The 22489-nt window shown below is 31.5% G+C and overlaps 1 protein-coding gene across 2 annotated transcripts; it reads left to right on the forward strand.

The window, feature by feature from the left end:
• Positions 1 to 19387: 19387 nt before the first annotated feature.
• LOC108479076 (uncharacterized) lies at positions 19388 to 20308 on the forward strand. Of its 2 annotated transcripts, XM_053023241.1 has the most exons (2): positions 19388 to 19808; positions 19880 to 20095. In XM_053023241.1, the coding sequence occupies exons 1-2, from the start codon at positions 19515 to 19517 to the stop codon at positions 19958 to 19960; spliced, it is 375 nt and encodes a 124-aa protein (XP_052879201.1). In that variant the 5' UTR covers positions 19388 to 19514; the 3' UTR covers positions 19961 to 20095. The 2 variants fall into 2 exon arrangements, with proteins under 2 accessions (XP_052879201.1, XP_017636986.1); XM_017781497.2 differs by having other exon boundaries at positions 19388 to 20308.
• Positions 20309 to 22489: the final 2181 nt, after the last annotated feature.

Raw genomic sequence — 22489 nt, forward strand, 5'->3', positions numbered from 1 at the left:
GAGTATTTCCTAATTATTTTTGGAAGAAAAAATAATGCCTACAATCTACAATAAAGTAAAAGGTAAAAAAGGGCTAATCAGTTATTTCTTTCATCACCCCAAACAAGCCAATATTAGCGCTAATGGTGCGTAAATGTAACTCGTTGTTTAAAGAACTATTCGAGTTCCTAGAGCTCCTTGTAAAGCTTGTTGGAAAACCCGTTGTCGGACTTGATTAATCGCTCTTTGTTGTTCAAAATAAATGGTTTCATTTTGTAATTTTCTAATTGTTCCAAAATCTTATAAGTTGAATTAATCAAATTCAATTTTTCTCGTTCTATCTCGAGTATCCATTCACTCAAACCGATGCTTTTTGCCGTTGGTTCCATTATCACAAAGCGCCCCAAAATTGGCTTGGTTCCAAGATATAGAATCTATGTTGAATCACCATTTAGCGTGGCTACCGACTTGGGTCCCTTTCTTGGTAGGGCATCAAGTACATGTATCTTTACCGATAAACCAATTTCTAAATGTGGAGTAGACCCTAAAGAGATCCCACTTCCCATGAATTTATCTTGAATCGTGATCTTTTGGCTCAACTTTATCCCGCTTTTCCGAGGAGCAACCCCATTTTTACCTTGAATTGGTCAAAATATGCGAATTTCTTACTTTTCATGGAGGATTAGATCCAAAGGATCGGGGTCTATGGTTGACCGATATTGCACACCATCATTTAGCTATTGCAATTCTTTTCCTAATAGCGGGTCACATGTATAAGACCAATCTGGGGCATTGGGCATAGCCTAAAAGATATTTTAGAGGCTCATAAAGGTCCATTTACGTGCCAAGGGCATAAAGGACTATATGAAATCCTAACAACATCATGGCATGCTCAATTATCTCTTAACTTAGCTATGTTAGGCTCTTTAACCATTGTTGTAGCTCACCATATGTATTCCATGCCCCTTATCCATATCTAGCTACCGACTATGGTACACAACTGTCATTGTTCACACATCACATGTGGATTGGTGGATTCGATAGTGGGTGCCACAAGATGCAGCCATTTTTATGGTAAGAGACTATGATCCAACTACTCGATACAACGATCTATTAGATCGTGTCCTTAGGCATCGTGATGCAATCATATCACATCTCAACTGGGTATGTATATTTCTAGGCTTTCACAGCTTTTGGTTTGTATATTCATAATGATACCATGAGCGCTTTAGGCGTCCACAAGATATGTTTTCAGATACCGCTATACAATTACAACCCGTCTTTGCTCAATGGATACAAAACACCCATACTTTAGCACCTTTGCAGTAATAGCTCCCGGTGCAACAATGAGCACCGCTTGACCTGGGAGGCGGTGATTTAGTGGCGATAGGGGCAAAGTTGCTTTGTTACCTATTCCATTAGGAACCGCAGATTTTTGGTCCATCACATTCATGCATTTACGATTCATGTGACGGTATTGATACTCCTGAAGGTGTTCTATTTGCTCATGCTCGCGCTTGATACCGGATAAAGCAAATCTCGGTTTCGCTTCCTTGTGACGGCCCGGAAGAGGGGGACATGTCAAGTATCCGCTTGGGATCATGTCTTCTTAGGACTATTCGGATGTACAATTCAATTTCGGTAGTAATATTCCATTTCAGTTGGAAAATTTAGTCGATGTTTGGGGTACTATAAGTGATCAAGGGGTGGTAACTCATATCACGGGAGGAAATTTTGCTGAGAGTTCTATTACTATTAATGGGTGGCTACGCGATTTCTTATGGGCACAAGCGTCCCGTAATTCATCTTATGGTTCTTCATTATCTGCATATGGCCTTCTTTTCTTAGGTGCTCATTTTGTATGGGCTTTTAGTTTAATGTTTCTATTCAATGGACGTGGTTATTGGCAAGAACTTATTGAATCCATCGTTTGGGCTCATAATAAATTAAAAGTTGCTCCTGCTACTCACCTAGAGCCTTGAGCATTGTACAAGGACGTCTTTGTAGGGGTAACCCATTACCTTCGGGTGGAATTGCCACAACATGGGCATTCTTCTTAGCAAGAATTATTGCAGAGGATAATGGCTAGGAGGATTTGAAAGGCATTATGGCATTAAGATTTCCAAGGTTTAGCCAAGGATTAGCTCAAGCTCTTATATATATGTGCTCATGATCCGCTATAGTATAAATAGAAAAAAATTTTATTCTATTATATTCTATTATTTAATTATTTATTATTATAAATTGAATAAAAATAACAAATTATTATAACACTAACATAACAAATACAAATGGGCGATGGGAAAATAAGAATCCTCCCGGAAATGAAAAAAGATATTCAAAAATTCAAAAAGTAAAACCTTTGTATCCTATTCGAGTTAAACCAATTCAGATTACTCCAAATTTATTTGGCGTACAAAAAACTTTTGAATTCCAGTAGAAAGAGATTTGGCTAATGAAAAGCTTTCAAGGCCGCCAATATCCTTTCTTTTTCCAAACATTTTTTCAATACGCTTTTTGATGTAGAAGTACGTTTTTTGGAACCGCCATTCAAAAAAAGTTATTCAAGGTTATAGTTGGATGTCAAAGACATCTATTTTTAAAACAAAACGATCGGTCTTTTGATGTCATTATTTATCTATTCCTATAGATTTTATAAATTATATTATAATTATATATATACTACAATACAAATTGCATAAAAATGAATAGAGATGGGAAAATCGCATAAAATGCTTCTATTCTAGAACAAAAAACAATATGATATAACCCTTTTTATTTATATTCCATACACTATCCGAAAAAAAAAAAGAAGAATTTGTATTTAATTTATTGGTACCTTTCTTTTTATATCTCCATTCAAATCTATAGGATAGAATAGGATCTATATCTATTATGATATATAAATCGAATTGATGAAATCAAAAAACGCAAAAAAGTCTTTCTTTTTCTATCTACGCCAGCTTTTTTGTTGTCTAACATTTATAATTTATACATCTCCATTTATACATGAAAACTACATCAAAATAAAAAGTGTAAAACCCATTTTATCTACCTATGCAAACTTGAATTTGATTTTTCCATAAATTGGTCAAGCTCAAGAGAGGGTATGCCTAATTTTCATTTTCAACCAAATTCGAATGAGACTCGTAGTTAATCTGTTAAAGGATACATAATTTTGAAAAAAAAAAGAATATTTTATTATATTAATAGTCATTTTTCTTTTAATTATATGTAAATATAAAGAAAATATCGGATAGTCTTTCCTACAAGAAAAGGTTCATTTATTGTAGTGGAAGACAATCAATCGATTCATGATGAAAATGAACTAGTTAATAAGTTCGAATAAACAAACTCAAATAATTCGCTTTTCTTTTAAGTTCTAGGACATCCTATGATTTATATCATACTTTTTTGGGGGGAATTCTTTGTATTTTTGATCGATGTATCTAACTTATTGTAAATAGAAATTATTGTAATATGTAATAATAAATAATAATTGATATTTTCAGAAAAATATTACTATAATGAAAAAAAGAATTCTTTTGTTTTTCATTATAGTAACTCGGCGAGATCATTTGATTACTTCTAACTTCGAAATTTGAATATTTTTGAAATAGTTGCGAAAGATTAAAAAATTAAGAATAGAAAATTCCAGTTAACTTTGTAATCTCTCGATTTTTTTATTGCTCCTTTTCAATCATTTTATTGCTCCTTTTCAATCAAAAGAGATAAGAGCCGTGAATCGAAACGATTAATTAAGACAGAATAACAAAAAGTTTTTATGGAGCATGCAGATCAATATTCATGGATCATACCTTTTGTTCCACTTCCCATTCCTATTTTAATAGGAATGGGACTCTACTTTTTCCGACTAACAAAAAAATCTTCGTCAGATGTGGGCTTTTCCCAATATTTTAGATAATGTTACTTATAAGCATGTTTTATAAAATAAGGATGTGGTATGGAGAGGAGGAGGAATATATATATGAATATTCAGCTAGCATAGCTAATTTGCATGTTTTAAGCTCATAGACTAAATTGAATAAAAGTAAAACTTTATGGGAAATTTTGTAAAAATGTAAAAAATGACCAAATTGCATGAAATGGATTATTTTATTATTTAAATTACAAAATTGAATGAAATTATTAATTTAGATCAAGATCGGGTGAAAACATGTTTTAGGGATTAAATTGAAAAGTGTTAAAATTATGAAAAATTCTGATTTTCCATAGAATTCATGGGTTGTTATCAATATGTATGAGAATAATTAGGGTTGAAACAAGGATTAAATTACAAGAATTTTATTTTTTAAGTGTAAGGATGAAATCGTCATTAATTAAAAGCTTAGGGGCAAAATGGTAATTTTACCTAGAGCATTAATTGAATGTATCAGAATATGAAATGAATGAAAATGATGATCAAATTTATTTCCGGATGACTCAAATATGAGACTTGAACGTGGAAAAAAAAGATATAGGATTAGTGAAATTATAAGCACGAACAAGCAATGAGGTAAGTTCGTGCAACTTGAATTATATTCTTAAATGCTTGAAATGTATGTTATTGATATGAATATGATTTGAATGTTCATTTATGAAAATTGATAAAACATTGATATAATTGATAAAAAGGGGAAGAAATCCCGGTTGAATGGAAGGAAAATTCGATGGATCTCTGAAAAGGAATTGACAGTAAAAAGGATCTAGCCCGGACGGGTGTTCCTATCTTGATTTAACCCTCCTGAAGAATATGTGTAAAATGGATTTAGCCCGGACAGTAATCCGAATTAGGGTCTGAATTTTGCTCGACTGTAATTCAGATCCAAGCTCATTAGAGTAATTGTCGTTGTAGGGGATTTAGCCTGGACTGGTAATCCCGACAATACTCTATGAGTTTATATTACAGGGGATTTAGCATGAACCGGTAATCTCGCTGTAAGAATAAGGTTTGCGGGAGTGTGCTCTCTGAAATGAAAATGTGCGCACATGAATATGAATTAACGGACCCGGAATTGTACACTAAAAGTGTACCTCTGAAAATCCATCGAAATTTCGAGAAATTCAACGGGATAAATATAGAAAATGGTAAGTACTTGAAATCATGAAATTAAACTTGAAATACATAGAAATGATAATTATTTGATATATTGAAATATAACATGGAAAATACATGCATGTGAAACTTGCCTGATAATTATGCATATTCAACATTATGAATCCTGCACCTAATTCGAAAATAAAAATTAACTACACGTCCTAGGGACACGGGTGTCTGAAGCCACACGGTCTAGAGCGAGGTAAGTCACATGGGCATGTTGGCCACATGGCCTGACCACACAGGCGTGTCCTCGAACCACATAGGCGTGTGACCCCTAGAGTTGAGAAAAATTTTAGGATTTTGCAAAAAATTCCCTATGATCCGGATTTAATCCCGGTTTGTTCCTAATGTATGTTTTGGGCTTCGAGGGCCCAATAGAGGGATGTTATGATTATTTTCAGAATATGAATAATAAATGACTCGAAATTATTTGTAAATGTTCAGTAAACTTCGGTAATGCCTCGTACCTTATTTCGGCAACAAATACGGGTGAGAGGGGGTTTTCAAAATTTTCAACTTTTTCTCAAATTTTTTGATTTGTTTTGATTTAGTCCCGGATCGTTTCCAAGCTAATTTTAGGGCCTCGAAGGCTCGATATAAGGCCCAAATGTATATGCTTGATTGGTTTGTAATGAGTTGCATTTAATTACTATTAAATGATTATTTTTCGGATTTGCTTGGTAATGCTCTGTAACCCTAATTCGACGACGGAAACAGGTTAGATGTGTTATACTTTGGTTAGTTTTTGGAGTATAAATTATTGAAGTTAGTTTTGATAGGTAATGTTTTTGGAGTCTACCATTTTGGCACATTTTCACTTAGTATCATTTTGTAAGTTGATGTTTTGGTTGTATGAAACTAAGTATGTAAGTGTTTTCAGGTCACCCAAACAACAAGCTGATTTTTAAAGGAATAAGTTGTCACATTGTCGTGATGAGAAATTGAGCAAGGTTCAGGTTATGATGACATAGCCCAAATTCACGACAAACCCTAACCAGAGAGTCACGTTGTGATGAGAAAATCTTTGAAGACGTGACGACAATTCAAAGTTTCGTAATCTTTTCAATTTAATCCATTTCAACCCTGGATTAACAAAAGAACTTTCGGAAGCTCGTATAATACTCGAAAATGATAACAAAATGTTTAAAGTACATGATTTACTTGTATTTAATTTTATAATAACATTAAATTGTATATTGTTGATTGTAGTTGTTTCGACAACAAATGTGGCACCTTATAGCTCGAACCTGGCAATCGAGTCAAGTATCAGTGTGTTACAAATGCAATGTTTAAACTTGATTGTGAGCATTGGTAAAGTATTGTTATTGATATTTTCTTCTAACTATTGAGTTGGAGAAGACTAGAGATTTAAATTGTAGAGAAAGATCTTGAAAGACATTGCAACTTTGATGAACTTTGAGATTCTACCAGATTTGAGAGATTTTGATCCAAGAGTCTCTGAGACTTGATCTTGGATAATTGAGCTTACTTTAGGGGTCTTCAAGACTTGATCTTGAAACTAGAATTTATCTCTATTTTTTTTTTTTTGGAGAACTAATACTAAATAGGCACATTTTTTTTATATATAGAATTTATTAGAACTAGTGTAAAATTCTTCAAAATTCATTCAAATTCTTTTATTCATTTAAAGACTTCTTCATTTTTCGGATAGAATTTCAAAATCTTTTCTTCAAGATTTTGAATATGCATTTTTGAACTTTTGAATTTTCTTAAAGGTGGATCTCTTATAGTGCTAGTGAATTAAGAAAAAGTTTTTATAGAATATGGTTTCTCCTCGAGATTTATCCTTTTTTTGTTATATATCTCTTAATTTATTTAATTAGATATAAAATAAACTTTATATAATATGATCTCTTTATAAAAGAGTTATAAAATGATTTAATTTCTTAATGTATCTACTAATTAATTTAATTATAAATAAATAATAAATGTTTAATTTTAGTTAGTCAAAATTTCTTTAAAAGACAAAAAAAAACAAAGCTAAAGTAAATGTGTTTATTTTGTTTTTTATATATTACCCACAACCCCAAACCCTTCAATCGAAAGATAATATGCATTTAAGCATGCTTGAACACATTCTCTTGGTTGTTGCAACAATAATGATGCTAACTAAACTAAGATTCAATTACTAAGGCTTTGTTGGGTAGAGTGGAACGAAAATTGGAAAAATGGAAGTTGAAGGGGTAGAAAACTAGGAGGATGGAAAACATAATTTTTCTTTTCATAGGTGTGCTTGGTAAGAGAGATGGAAAATGGAAATGAAATGTAATTTCCATCCATTACTCGGTAAAGTTGGAAAAGGGAAAGAAAAAAATAAAACATTTGAAAAATGTATAATTTTGAAATAACATGCACCTCTCCTTAATTTTCTATCCTCTCATCTTTCCAATTTGGAAGAAGCATTAGGACGGAAAATGGGCATCCCTCCTATTTCCTTTCCTCTCACTTTTCTTTCCAACCAAGCACACCTAAAATTAATTTTCCATCCACTTTTCTTGTAACATCCAAAAAATTCTGATATGATACATGGCATAATTTTGAGCTTGAATATCAAGAAAATTATGAGAAAATTTATCAAATGAATCAAATGAGAACTTTATGAAATAATTTTGATATTAGAGATGGAAGCAAGTGAAAAGAATCGCAGAGGTGAAAATATGACAAAAATGACCAAATTGTAAACTTTGAAAAGTACGAAGACTAATGTGAAAAATCATTTGAATATGTAAAATATTAATTTTTGTGGATTATTTGACTTGAAATGGATTAGAATGTAATTTGGTGAGATGAAATCATTTTTGGGACTAAATTGGAAATTTTGAATTGTACAAGAATTAAATTGTAATTTTCCCATTTTTATTGAGAAAAAAGCCAAAGTGAGATTTTCATTACTCATGGAGTTATAATAAATACTTATGATGAATTACTAACTTAAATTGGTCTAATTATAGAATTTTGAGAAGAATCACTAAAAAGGATAAAAAAAAAGGGGGTAAAATGGTAATTTTATCAAAAAAGTAATTTGGTCAATTCCCGAGACTTCAATTATAGAAATGATATTTAAATATTATATTTGGTATCCAGAATAATTTTGGCTTATTTGAACATCGTATTAAGGAAACGGACTTCAAATTGACATAAAATGAATTTGAAACATGCAAACATAGGCCCAAAGCCCATTTGTTGGTATTTTAAAGATGGGAAAGAAACCCAACAACTCATTCTCTTCTTCTCCAACACCAGTAGTAGACTATAGAAGCTTTCACCTTTCATTTTCTTTCAAAATTTTCACTATCTACTTCTATCATCAATTCTATCATTCTCAACATAAGGTTTTGATGTTAGTGTGAGAAAGCTTCAAGTAAGGTAATATAAGGCTTCTTACATTTCTATTAGCTTGATATTTGTTAAGAAATTATATTATTTTTTGAATATCTTTTTCTTGTATGGAAATGGAGAGATATTGATTCATTGAGTTCCAAACTTGTTTTAAGATGGATTGAAGTTCATAGAAGCTTGATTTAAGTGTTGAAAAGCATTCATAAAGGTGAGTATCATGAATACTTATTTTTCTCCTAAGTTAGTAAGCTTAAGGTTTATGTAATTAATGTTATAATTAAGTGTTTAATGATGCTAATATTAGTGTGAAATTCTATGACATTAAGATATGAAATAACACATTTAAATGTGAAGTTATAATTACATGGCCATGGAGTGCTTTACTAATTAAAATTATGACATGAGAATTTTAGGTTGCCATGTAGACTTGTATTGTAACAACCCGATTTTGGGTCTAGTCAAAACAGTGGTTTCAGGACACAAATCTAATGCAGTAAGATTTATTTTATTATATTTTTATAGTCTACAGTTTTATAAAATGATTTCGTGAAAATTTCGTTCGAAAATTTTGATGTTTGGGCACTCAATTTAGTTAAAAAGACTAAATTGAAAAAGGTGCAAAATGTGTCTTCTAGAAGCTAGAGGTGTCTAATTGCTATGAGATCTTAAATTAGAGGTCCTTAAATGGTAATTAGGCCATTATACTTTAGTATGGACAAAAATGGACATGGTTAGGTGAAATTTCAAAGTTTGGCATTAAGGGCATTTTGGTAATCTAGTAAATAAAGCCAAAATAACTAAAATAAAAGTCTTCATCTTCTCAAATTAGTTCCCCCATAGCCGAAATTCTCAAGGAAGGCATAGCTAGGGTTTTGGCCACTTCCAAGCTCGATTGTAAATCCGTTCTAGCCTCGTTTTTAATGATTTTTATGTTTTTGAGATCCTTGTAACTTAATCTAGCTATTCTAGGGACCAATTTGAAAGAAAATTTACTCATGATAGATATTTGTGTATTTTGATGTCTAGTGGTAGAAAATGTATGTTTGGTGTTAGATAAACAACATTTACTAGGTGATTTTTGATGAAAATGTCAAAAAGAACTTATCTGTAAAAGTTATAAAATGAGTACTAAAAGTGTCATTAAATGGAACATGTGGGTTGGTATGTGTATGAAAATGGTTCGGCTAGGCTTGGGTTTTGAAGAAATGGAATACATTTCAATTTACGAGCCTAGGGACAAAATCATAAAAATGTGAAATATTAGGGGCAAAAATGTAGTTTTTTCATAATATGATTTTTGGGCTAAATTGAATAATGTGAGTATTAAATAGTTAAATTTGTTATTATATATCAAGAAAAATGAGGTTCGGACCTAGATCGGGGGTGTACGAGCTTAAATTTGTCCTGCCTACCAGAAAACCCAAACACAAAACAAAATAAAAGTCCCAAAGTAAAAGTCCAATTACAAGAACGACCCAAAAATGATTGGCCCAATGCACTACCCAAAGTTACAAACGAACCCAATTCCTACAGGCCTAAAAGGCCCAATAGCCTAAAACAGTTCAGAAACCCTTGGGTTTCTAAGTCACATTCGCGTCGTACTCCTCCCACGTGCTTCGTCAGCACGTCCAACGTCCGAGGCTCGGCTCCCCTTGCCTCGTTGCACCAAAATGAAAACCCTCCCTTCGTTGACCTTCCCCGACTTGCAACCAAACCCAAAAGAAGAACAGAGGGTGCAACACGCAAAAGCAGACGAAAATAAATAAAAATCGATAATAATATGTATTCGGCTATATATATAGCCAGAAGAAAATGTTTTTCGGGACACACGATTAATCAAAAGCAGAACAGAAGTTTCAAAGGTTTCAATCTTTTCATTAGCTATTTTCGTTTCTTGTTTCTTTTATTTTTATTTTTTTTAAACACAAATCTTAAATAAATAAATAAATAAAAAACCTTACCTGTGTAGCCCCACACTCCTCCGTCGCCAAGGGTGTTTCACCGGCGCCGAGGGCTTCAAAACCTTTCAAGGTTTGGCCTTGGCTTTGACGGTTACGTCGGCTAGGTAAAAGGACCAAAGAGTCCTCTTTTATTCGGTTTTTGTCGCAAATAAGAGGCTAGGCCTCTGGATCCGGTCAAACGAGGGATAGAGGGACCATTTTACACCTCTCCGATCACCGTCCACGATGGAAGAGAGGTGGTTTAGTGGTGGCGCGATGATGAGTGTATAATTCTAGCAGAGAAGAAAGGAATAAAAAGGGGGGTCTTCTGTTTTTTTTTTTAAAAAAAAAGGAGAAGAGGAAACAAATAAAAAATGAAAATTTGACTTAAATAATAATGCAAAAACGGTGTCGTTTTGCACCTGGGTTTCTAACACCTAAACGGCGTCATTTGGAGTATGCTCGTGCAAGACCCGACCCGCTCCAAACGGTCTGCGCGTTTCCTTTAAGTGGGAAAATATCCACTTTGGTCCCTCCGCCTTTTCTATCCCTTTATTTAGTCTCATTTTGCTCTTTTTTCTTTTTTAAATCTCGCCCTATTACTTTATTTTATTTTATTTCCAATTCGATCCCTGGCTTGGACAGATGAAACGCAGCGTATTATGACTTGGGATATTGTCCCATTTTGTCCTCGCGAGTTTAAGCGCGTTTTGATTTAGTCCCTGGTAGCCTTTTTTATTTGTAAATCAGCACCCTGAATTTTGTTCAAATTTTAATCTGGTCCTTAGTTTGTTTAACTTGCTCATTTATTTATTTATTTATTCATTTATTTATTTCTAAAAAAACTGTTCATTATTATTATTCATTCTAAGTTTTAACATATATATACATGTGTGTGTTATTTATGTCAAAGCTCTCTTATATATTATTTATTTTAAGGTTCTTTTTCCACATATTATTTATTTTGAGCTTTTATACATTATTTTAAAGTTGTTTTCTTTTATATAAATTTTTCGTTTGAGGTTACTATATATTATTTTGTTGTATTTTAAATTGAATTATATGTTAACTATTACAAGTTATCTCGCACTACTTACTCTAAACTTGCTTTATATATTATTTTAAACTTGTTTTTATGTACTATTGTTTTATTATTTCTTTTGAATTGTTACTTTATTTTAAACATCTTTTATTTATTTAAAAGGTTTTATTATTTATTCTAAGTTTTTATATGTATTATTTATTTTGCACTTTTATATATATACATATTGTCAATTTTAAAATTATTCATATGTATCCTTTTTTTTAATTTGCTTTGTGTATTATAGATTTTAAAATTCTTTTCTTCCATTATTTATTTTAAACTCATTTCTTATCCTCCTAAAAGTCATTTACTTTTTATTTATCTTGACTTGCTTCATACCTTTTTATCATTTAATTCGTTGGTTTTTTTATTTATTTATCAATATCATTATTTGAATGTTGTGTGATTATTGTCTTTGTGTGTATTTTAATTCCTTTTTTTTATTTTTGTATTATCGTTATTCATTCGTATAATGCCGTGTTCATGTATCATTGCCCTAGGCTCATTACTATATTTTTATTTCATATCATCGCCTCATGAATCAAGCCTCATTACATTTACCCAATAAATCGTTTTATTTTAACCTAAACAAATAATCCACGTCGTTTTAAACTTACGTTTGATAACATTTTTAAGAAACAAAGAAATTTTCAAAGTAAGGCAATGTTCTGTATTTGGAAATTCGAGAGATCGTGCCCTAACGTACTAGGTTTCGATTTTTCTCGTTTGATCCAAATGACCGAATAACCTTTCAAAATTAAAACACGTGAGTTTTGAAAATCAACAGACCAACTTATTCTCGAGGGTCTGAAATGTTGTGTCCTAACGTACTAGATGTGGCATTTTATTACTTCGGGACAAAAAAGTCTTTAGAGTCCATTTCAATTTACTCAAGTAAATTCTTCGTATAGATCAACAAAAAAGGGATCGTATTCTAAATTCTTTTCGAGTTTTTTAATTCTCGACATTAAAACATTAATTAATCAATTAGGTACCAAATTTGGGCGTCACGAGGGTGCTAATCCTTCCTCGTACGTAACCGACTCTCGAACCTGCTCTCTCAAATTTCATAGACCAAAATTGTTGTTTTAGTAAATCGAAATATGTTATTAAAATGACCAAATTTCTAGGTGATCCGATCACACCTAAACAAAAAAAGATTGGTGGCGACTCCTAATTTTCGTTTATCATTTTCAAAACCAAAGTCGATCCTTGTTTTCAAAAATGGTTTCGATAAGGGAAAAAATAAAGTGTTTGACAATTAGGTCCAATTCTACTATTTTTGTACCGAGGTAAGTCCGTATGTAAATAATGCATTATTATATATATGTTTTAAATGCTTTAATATTGTATGAAGTGTGATTGACTCTTTGAACGTATTCAACAAAGTTCAGACAAACGAGAAATCTCGGTTGAACCTTAGGAATATAATAGGAAACGAGTGACATGTCACTAGGAACCCATGTGTTTATGTGATCCGGGTGCTGGTCTTGTACGTCCTGCCAGTGGCTGGGTATTCCAACATATGTTGCAGATACCTGACAACTTGTGTGAGCCGTACTATGTAGCTACATCCAGACTGATAGCTTGTGTGAGCAAGCCCGTGAATAGCTCGAAAGCGAGCATATATGTATTATGAGATATGAGGTAGCTTTGGTTATATATATGGCACTTATGTGCAAGATTTCTGAGCATCCGTTAATATTCCAAGTGTTCAACAGGAATGTCAAAGTTGTGAAAGGATACGGTTATGTTGCGAGTTGGTATAGGTATGTACATAAAATTCATAAGTAATGAGCTCGATATATGATGAACCTTTTGTAAGGTTGTGATTGAGCAAATTTATGATTATGAGATTTTAATAGCACTTATTTTAACTTACCTTATGTTAATTGTATGTTAAATGTGTGGTTATGATGCTTATTATTTGCATAGGAACTTACTAAGCTATATAACTTACTCCCATTTCTTTCCATTATCTTATAGTGCCACCAAACTATCTCGGGGTTTGGAGACCATCAAAGATCCATTCACACTATCAACAATTATTTGGTATCAATGAATTTAACATTTTGAGTTATGGCATGTATAGGTGACTTGGTCATTTTGTTATGTGCCATAATTGATTTGGCCAAATATGTTGGCTAATATTGGTATAAGCATATTCATATGATGATGCCTTTCATGAATGTAGAAACTTGCATGATTTGAGTTGATAAATATGCGATGTTTATGTTTGATAGATGTAGCATGTGAATGATGTGTGGATGTCTTGGTTGTGGATGTTTTGGTTGGCTAAGTATGTTATGTTTTGTGGCTTTGAATTGGTGTAAGTGTATGTGTGAATATAGGTGGCAAATGGCTTGGTAAATAACCTTTATTTTGTCTACACGGTTAGACACACAAGCGTGTGTTTAGGCCGTGTACGACACACGGCTTGTCCCACAGGCATGTGTATTGGTCGTGTGTCCCCTGCACCTTAATTTTGAAAAACAGAATGTCCAGAATATAGCATGCAGGCAGAGACACGGGCGTGTGTCTCAGCCGCGTGTGCTACATGGCCTAGAACACAGGCGTGTGTCTTGGCCGTGTGAAACCTGCACTTAATTCGAATTAAATTAATTAACCACACGGCTTAGCATACGAGCGTGTGGCATGGCCGTGTGGCACAAGTCAGAGAGCACCCTAAATTGAACACGGTCTGAAGCACGGGCGTGTCCCTTGGACCACAACGGCCTATGAGCCCTACAGTTAGCAAAAATTTTCTAGGTTTTGTAAAAATTTCTTGAGTTCTCGGTTTAGTCCCAAACCACTTTCAATGTATGTTTTGGGCCTCGTAGGCTTGTATTAGGGACTTTATGATCGAATATGAATGGTTTTAATTTGGACGCAAAATTTATGACTCGAAATTGTGTGAATGCTTGTGTTGTAAGTCCGGTAATACCTTGTACCTTGTTCCGGTGTTGAATATAAGTAAGGGGTGTTACATGTATGAACCATGTCACTATTATGGAAAGATTAGATAAGGCCATTACAATAAAAAAAATATTTGAAACGGTTGTAAAATATATGGAAAAATCTATTAAAATGCTTACCTTGAAATTATCTTAATTTTAACTGACTTATTATTATTGATTTTAATATTTTCTTGTATATTATTGTTCACATGTTTGTAAAAATGTGGTTTTGGACATGTTATTCAAAATTGGTTAATAGTATGGAACTTATTTTATAAACGGTTTTGATTAAAGTCTCTTTACAGATATGTAAATGAAGGTTTGAAATTTATTGAGGTGGCATAGTGCCATGACTGAAATTACTATTTTATGTTATAGGTATTAATACCACGGACATAGTGGTTAAATTATAAATTTACTTGAAAATCAAGTATTGTTCTGGTAATTCTAAAATGAGGCCTTAGTAGCTTAGATAAATAGTTCAAGATACGATTGACATGCCATTAGGAGGATATCTATTTTTTATTGTTAGGAGATACGATTTCAACCGTGATTAGCCTTTAGGCGTAGCACTTCGATGTGTACTATTATTGAACTACTTTGGTCTTCGGAAATTAGTGCTACGACGTGTTACTATTACTCTGGTGTGTTGGTTGGTTAGTCTCTTGTTTCCGATTATAATTTTTCTAAGTTTACTAAGGGCTGAAAATAACTAGTTCCGATTCTGAGATTAAACTGATTTTGTCATTGTATGAATGAATTCTAAAAAAATTTTAGATGCTATTAACACTACTTTTAAATGATTTATAAACCATTATACAAAGTTCGAATTTTTGTTTAAAAGGGTATTAAATGTAAAGAAACAAAATGGAAAAGTAAGCCTTGAAGAAAGTGGTGAATGAAACATCTAAACAAATTGTGGTATGATTGAAACCTTTAATACATTATTAAGGTGAGTTAATAATCGTATAAGTCCTTAGGGATAAAAATTAAACAATAAAAGGTAAGATTCATAAATGAATTAAATGTCAAAATTGTTAATAAATTATCAAACTATAAGTTGAGACTTAACCTGAAAACTCGCATAAAATGGTTAAAAATAGTGACAATGTGGCTTAAAAAACTTAAAATGATTATTCATCTAAAGGGCTCAAGGTTTATAAAGGCTTAGGATAAAGTTTAATTGTCCATGTTACTTACTAAGCTTTATAACTCACACGTTAGTTGTTTAAAACGCATAGGTACAAATTTACTGAGAAGTTGCTATGATAGCTAGGGAGCATTGCAACACCTAACGATCCTATAAGGTTGCTTTTCAAATGTTAAAATATAATTTATATTATATTAGTGGCATGTATACTAAGTCACGTGATGAATTTGAATATTGTAATGGGAACGTCATGTATTTAGGGCATCAACATGTATAAATATGCTTATTTCATATGTAAATAGTACTTGAAACTTGGGTTATGGTGTAGTGGTTGAAGGTTTAAGAAATTAGTTAAAGTTCAAGAGTGTACAAAATTGTAATGGTGTAGTGGTTACAGTACCGCCTAAGGAGCTCCTTGTCGAACAATCACTTCTAGTTAGTATTGCTTATGCAGTGGCTTGAGCCGCTTGAGCAGCTCCTTAGCCGAAAAAAAAAAACTAATAACTCCAGTATTGCCTAGGTAGGAGATTTGGTCGCTTAGGTGGCAACTTAACGTATTGTTTATCTTTTTTGTTTTACTTAATTTCTTATAAATTCCTTAAAGATTTGAGTAACCTTAAACAAATTTAGTAACATTCCTATATTTTACAAATTACATAGTTCTTTGGTTTTAATAGGAGCTATTAAGGTTTTTGAACTTTGTTATGAAAGCATAAAACTCATTTTGAATAGAATTTAAATATTTTTCTATAATTTTATAAAAATGTTTTATCATTTTTATTTTCTTAAAATAAAGTACTGATTTTGCTTTAAAAATTTCCCATTAATGTCACACTTTCGTACTGAACATCAAGATAAGCAAAGGGTGTTACATTTTCACTCCCTCCTCCCATTCTTTCACTTTTTCACCCATTCAAACAAACCCTAAATATGCTCATTATTTTGATCAACCAACGTAATTGAATACCTCAAATCAACATAGATAGATTATACTAACAATTAAAGGTTACAAATCTATATACAATGATTAAATTTCAAACTTCTTTGAACTCTACATTAAAATTCAGTTTATTGGATTTGCATACTTTCTAGATGAATCTAGATTTGAACCAAGCTAGAGTTAAAGTAAACATGGTTTTCTTTTATTTTTAGTATGTTCAAATAATCTTGAGCGGGAGATAAAAGAAATGAGTTGCATGTAGGGACGGAGTTAAGAAATTTGGATTGTAGGGTCAATTTTTTTTATTAAAAAAAATGTTTATAAAAGTCCTATAAAATATGGCATTCATTTTTTTTTTGTTATTTTCTCTACTTCACTAGTAGACTTTTTTAAAAAAATATTTTACTATTCCTGTTAAACATTTAGAACAAACATATCTAAGCCTTAAACATATAAATGTTTTAATGATGTCAACATACGATTAGTAATTTTCTTTCACAAAATAAACATTACTTAAATGCTTTTTAGTGTCATGAAAATGCAATATATCAATTTTTGAAACAAGAGATTCACACTAATCACACTAGCAACAATAATTTTAAATGAAAATTCTAAATTTCTAATCAATCTTGATTTTTTTCAAAAGTTTGTATTAATTAATCTTAATTTCCTCAAAATTAAAAATTATTACACAATCACCATGTTAGAAATCTCATACAAAATCAATAATACCAAAATCATTCAATAAATAAAAACTAAATCTTACATAAAAATACTAATCTATAATAAAAAAGCCACAATCTTTAACTTTTCATAGATTAATTAATAATGCATAAAAAAAGAGTTACCACCAAATTGAGAGACCAAGCGCTGAAAGTTTTGAAAAATTGACTTATCTTTTTAAAATTTTAGAGAGTAAGAGAATAGAAGGAATTTGAAAAGAAAATTAATGTTGAAAGAAAATAAAAATTAAGGATTGTTGGGTTTTAGTGATGGGAGAGATTTATTTATTTATTTTTATATAAAATAATTCTTTTTCAAAAATTTTAGTTGGTAGTTTTTCGAACTTTTGTGAGATCAATTTCTTGTGGGGACATTTTCAATTTTTTTTGTGAATTAATAAGGTAATATTTTTTTAATGTTTTGTGGGGCCAATTGACCCCGTAACCTTGAACGCGGCTCCAGTACCCCTGGTTGCATGCAACAGAGCCAACAACATGCAACAGAGCCAACAATAAACTATTAACTAAACTTGGTGATGAAAGTTTCATGATACTTGATTAGAAAAAGTGACAATGTACTTCTTCTTTAGACATTTACTTGAATATTGGGTCGAATATTATACTGTAAAATGGATGAGAATACATTTAAATTATATATAGAGAGATTTATTTATATCAAGATAAAATTTAAGTAGTTTTATGTATTTCGTAATATTTTATATAAACAATATTTTAACAATCCAATCATCATAATTCATGCTCCATTTATGTATATCATTTATGTTGAGTTTGACATAAATAAGTTATTTATTTTATATAAATAGCTTTCAACTGTTAAATATATATATTAATATAGACAATTTTTAGAATTGATATGATAGAGATATAATATCAATTCAAAAATTTACATATTTATTAATAAATTCAACGATCAAATTATTAAAATAATAATTATATATAAAATTATGAAAAATATAAAATTATTTAAATTTTACACGTAAGTAAATCCTCCTTATATATTAATCTTTGACCTGGTAAACTATTAGGTAAAAGGACTGCGTCCCCCCATATGACAATTTAGTACCCTTTTTTAATCTTTATTTTTCTAAGGCAATTTGGTATGTTTACCAAGTTAAGGTGTTGTTTTCATCATTAAACCACTCCCCACCCTTTCTTAATTTTCTTTCATATATGTTTCAAGGTTTATCATTTTACAAAAAGGATCACCAAAAGATGAAATCAATTGTCATAATCACGTTAACCCCCTAGTCTTAATCTTTAATCAAATCATTGCCGTTATAATTAAGATTTTTAGATATAAACACTATGGTCTATAAATTGTTGGGAGGATTCAAGTAAAAAGGAAATTGTTAAAAAAGTCTAAATTGAATTATTAAGACTAAAAATGAAATTGCATTGTTTTATACAAAGAGGCAAGAGGGGTTTGTACTCTTTCGATGTGCCAAAATAGAGCCATTAGATAGTTTAACTATAATTTAGAGTGAAATTTTAATTAAAGTTCTTAGAATTGAATTGATTTATCAATTCAATTAAATAAACTATAAAAATTTAAAAATTAAAAATTAATTTAATTAATATTTTAATCCGATTAAATATCATGACAAAAAAAAATTGATTTATGTTAAGTTTTAACTCAATTATTCCAAAACCTTTTCCGAATTGATATTTCGATCCATTTCCAAACTCCTTCATAACGTAACGCATAGAATTAAAGCATTAAATTAGTCAATATAGGTACAGTTGAACAATTCACGCCATGAACGTGTACTACACCTATACCATTTATCCCACATGTCTTGGTCAATGTTTTATTAATCCCATCGGTAATGAAATGGGTAGATAATTCATTTTCGATTTAATTAATTTTATTCTTAATTTGACAATAAATAATAATAATAATAATAATAATCAGTTCAATCTGTAATTTTGTGTTTCAAATTTTTATTTTTTATTCATTCTGAATAACTTATTTAAAAATCAATTTAACTCTTATATTAAATTTAATATATTAATTAATTTTTTATTTAATTAATCTGATGGGATGATTTAATTCTATTTAGATGGAGAAAAAGGCACACTAAAACCCAATACCCCATTATATATAACATTTACCCAGTCCACCCTAAAACCCTTCACAATAATTCCTTTTAACAAACAGCAGCTCTACAATTTAAGGGCCCTTTCAACATTTCCAAGCATAATAAAATCCTGCAGTTTCGTATCCTTTCTTTAGCTTTAATTCACTCTTCGTTGCCGTCATATGGGTAACTACTTGAGTGCTTTCATTTGTCGTCCATCAGATATTGCTGTTGTCGGGAAAGTGATTCTTAGGGACGGGACGATTCAGGAGTTTAGCTGGCCATTGACGGTGGCGGAGCTGATGCTGGAGCATCCACAACAAGTGGTGGTAGAATACCACGCGGCTGTTAACGAGAAGAAACCCGTTCCCTTACCGGCTGACCATAAACTCGACGTGGCAAAAGTTTACGTAATGCTGCCGGTGAAGCGAGGGAAACCAACCACGTTGTCGTCCAAAGAAGTTCGCCGGGTTCTGGTGAGTGCCAACGCCGTTTTGAGATCGAAGTCGCTGTTATCATCTTCAAGGTTCCTTCCTTTGTTTTCCAGGATTTTCCCTGCAAATCATATGCAAGAGATGGGACAAAAATCGCCGTTGCGGGGGAAGGGAAACGGCCGCGAAAGACTTGAGGAAGTTGGCAGTTTGACGGAGCTAATACCGGAAAGTATGGAAGGGAGGGTGGAGTATATGAACAGGCAATATTCCGCCAAGGGATGGAAACCAAGCTTGGATACTATAAAGGAGAAGAAGATTGAGACAAAGGTTCCGCATTGGTTGTTTTAAAGCTAATTAAGTACTTCTCGAAACATACATGAAAATCTTAGTTACTAATTTAGATTATTCGTCTTCATCATGCAACTGTTTTCGAAATATTACATGGAAAAAACACTAGCTAATGTGGGGCCTTTTTCGATTTCTTTGTAGAAACAATTAAAAAGTGTTTTTTGTTTGAGGAACTAGTTTTTTTTTTATATAAACTGAGAGTTTTAAATAAATAAATTTTGAAGCTTTGGTGGATAATCTTGTGGTTAAATTGATTCAATTAAAAATTATTTAAAATTTATAATTTTTTTAAAAATCCAGTTAAATTATATACCAAGATGCTGATAGAACATATGATTTATGCTTGTATGAGGCTTCCCGCTAGGAAAATCGGTTTATATTATGTAATTAGTTTAAGTACTCTTTTTATCATGTGAACGTATTAAGTTTTAGAGGTTATAAGTTGGATGGATTTAATAAGGTAATAAATATTCATGAAATATCTAATTGAAATTTGTTATAATACAAATTGATTAACCACGCAAATTAGCGGAGTTTATAGAATTTTTTTAATATTAATTTCATTATAGATTCTTATTATATCTGTTTTTTTTTTATACAAAGTTTAGAATTATCCATAACATCTCCTCAACTCTTAAATAGAAGGATAATGTGTTTCAGCGCAGTCACACCTACGTCCTCCTGTACTAACAACAATACTAATGTCAATTGAGTTAAGACTCAACCAACCTATATACATTATTTTAAACACTGGTTTAACAAAGAAATTAAACATTAATAACATTCAATCTTTAATTTGAAGTTAATTTTTTTATACAAAGTTTAAATATTTTTCAATTGAAGATGAAATGATATATATAGAAAGGGTGACGGTGACGAAACAATTAAACACCAAATATGATATGAAATTAAGGAAGTTAAAACTCAGCTATCAAGTGTTCTGGTTATGTTAATCTATTTTATAGTTATAATATTGAAAGAATTTCACTTGATTTAAAAGCATCAATTTATTTGATAAATGACAATGTATACAATTCTAAAACAAAATTAATTTACTTGATAATGATTTGTTGTGGTTATATAATGATTTAATAACATAATTAAAGTTTTGATTAAGTTTAATATTAGGAATCAAGTCACATTAATTTAATAATAAAATAACGAATAAAAGTTTGTTGACGGGAGATCACTCTTTTTCTTTTTCTTTTTGTGAATTACAAAAGGAGAGTAAAGCCCTAACAGTAACGTGATTAGCGCGACTCGAACCTAGGCCACATCTGGGGCGGTGAATACCCTAACCATCAAGCCAACACATGGGATTCAAGAGAGATCACTCTTTGGGTCAGATTCGAACCTTCAATAGAGGTATCATCCCTAAGTTGTCTATGTTTGGTTTTAGTCTTGGGTTTTGTTTTCCTACTTTGAGGAGAACCCAAAGGGGTTCGCTGAACTTAGGGAGCATTTTAGTCTTGGTGGGGTTCGAACCCATGCCCCTAAAGAGTCTTAGTTGGTAAGCACACTACCACTTGGCTAGGGCACTCACACCAAATTCTATGAACCCCTTTGAGCTCTTCTCAGAGTGGAAGGCAAAACTCAGGACTAAAACTGAGCATAAATGTCCCAAGAACATTTCCTTGTTAAGGGGAGATCGCTCTTTGGGTTGTTCTTGGACCTTCAACGGAGGTATTGTGTCCGAGGTGTTTATACTCAGTTTTAGCCTTGGGTTTTGTCTTCCTATTCCAAGGAGAGCCCAAAAGAGTTCATGGAATTTAGCAAATGTTTAATCTACCAAGGAAACAATTTAGCATTTCGCATTTGTATTTTGCTTTTGTATTGATTGCAAAGGAGGGATCCGCTCGTTTTGCATCCACTGGGTTATTTATACAGCGAGTCCCTCCGCGTTTTCGCTTTGTTTAATTCAGTCCTATTCCCTTTTTTTTTTAATTTTGCCCACATAATTTGTATTTTGCTGCATTTAAGCCCTACATTGATACGCTGCGCATAGGGGCTCGGGGATAATTGCCCAGTTAACCCCCGATCTTTCGCGCGTGTTTCATTTTGGTCACTGGCAGTTTTCTGTTATTATGATTTATACCCTTTTTTTTTACTTTAATTTTAATTTAATCATTGCCCCTTTTATTTCAAGTTGTTTTATCATATTTTATTATATGTTTTATTTACTATTTATTTAGATGTTATATTTTATTTAGTTTTAAACTTTATATGTTATTTGTAAATTTGTTTATTTTAAACTGCTTTTATTTTTGTTTATTCCAAGTTTTTTTTTAACATATCAATTATTTTAAATATATACATATATTATTTATTTTATTTTCACTTTTATAAACTGTTTGCTTCTTTTATATTTCTTTACT

Source organism: Gossypium arboreum, chromosome 12 (genome assembly GCF_025698485.1).
Source record: "Gossypium arboreum isolate Shixiya-1 chromosome 12, ASM2569848v2, whole genome shotgun sequence".
NCBI classification, from domain to species: Eukaryota; Viridiplantae; Streptophyta; class Magnoliopsida; order Malvales; family Malvaceae; genus Gossypium; species Gossypium arboreum.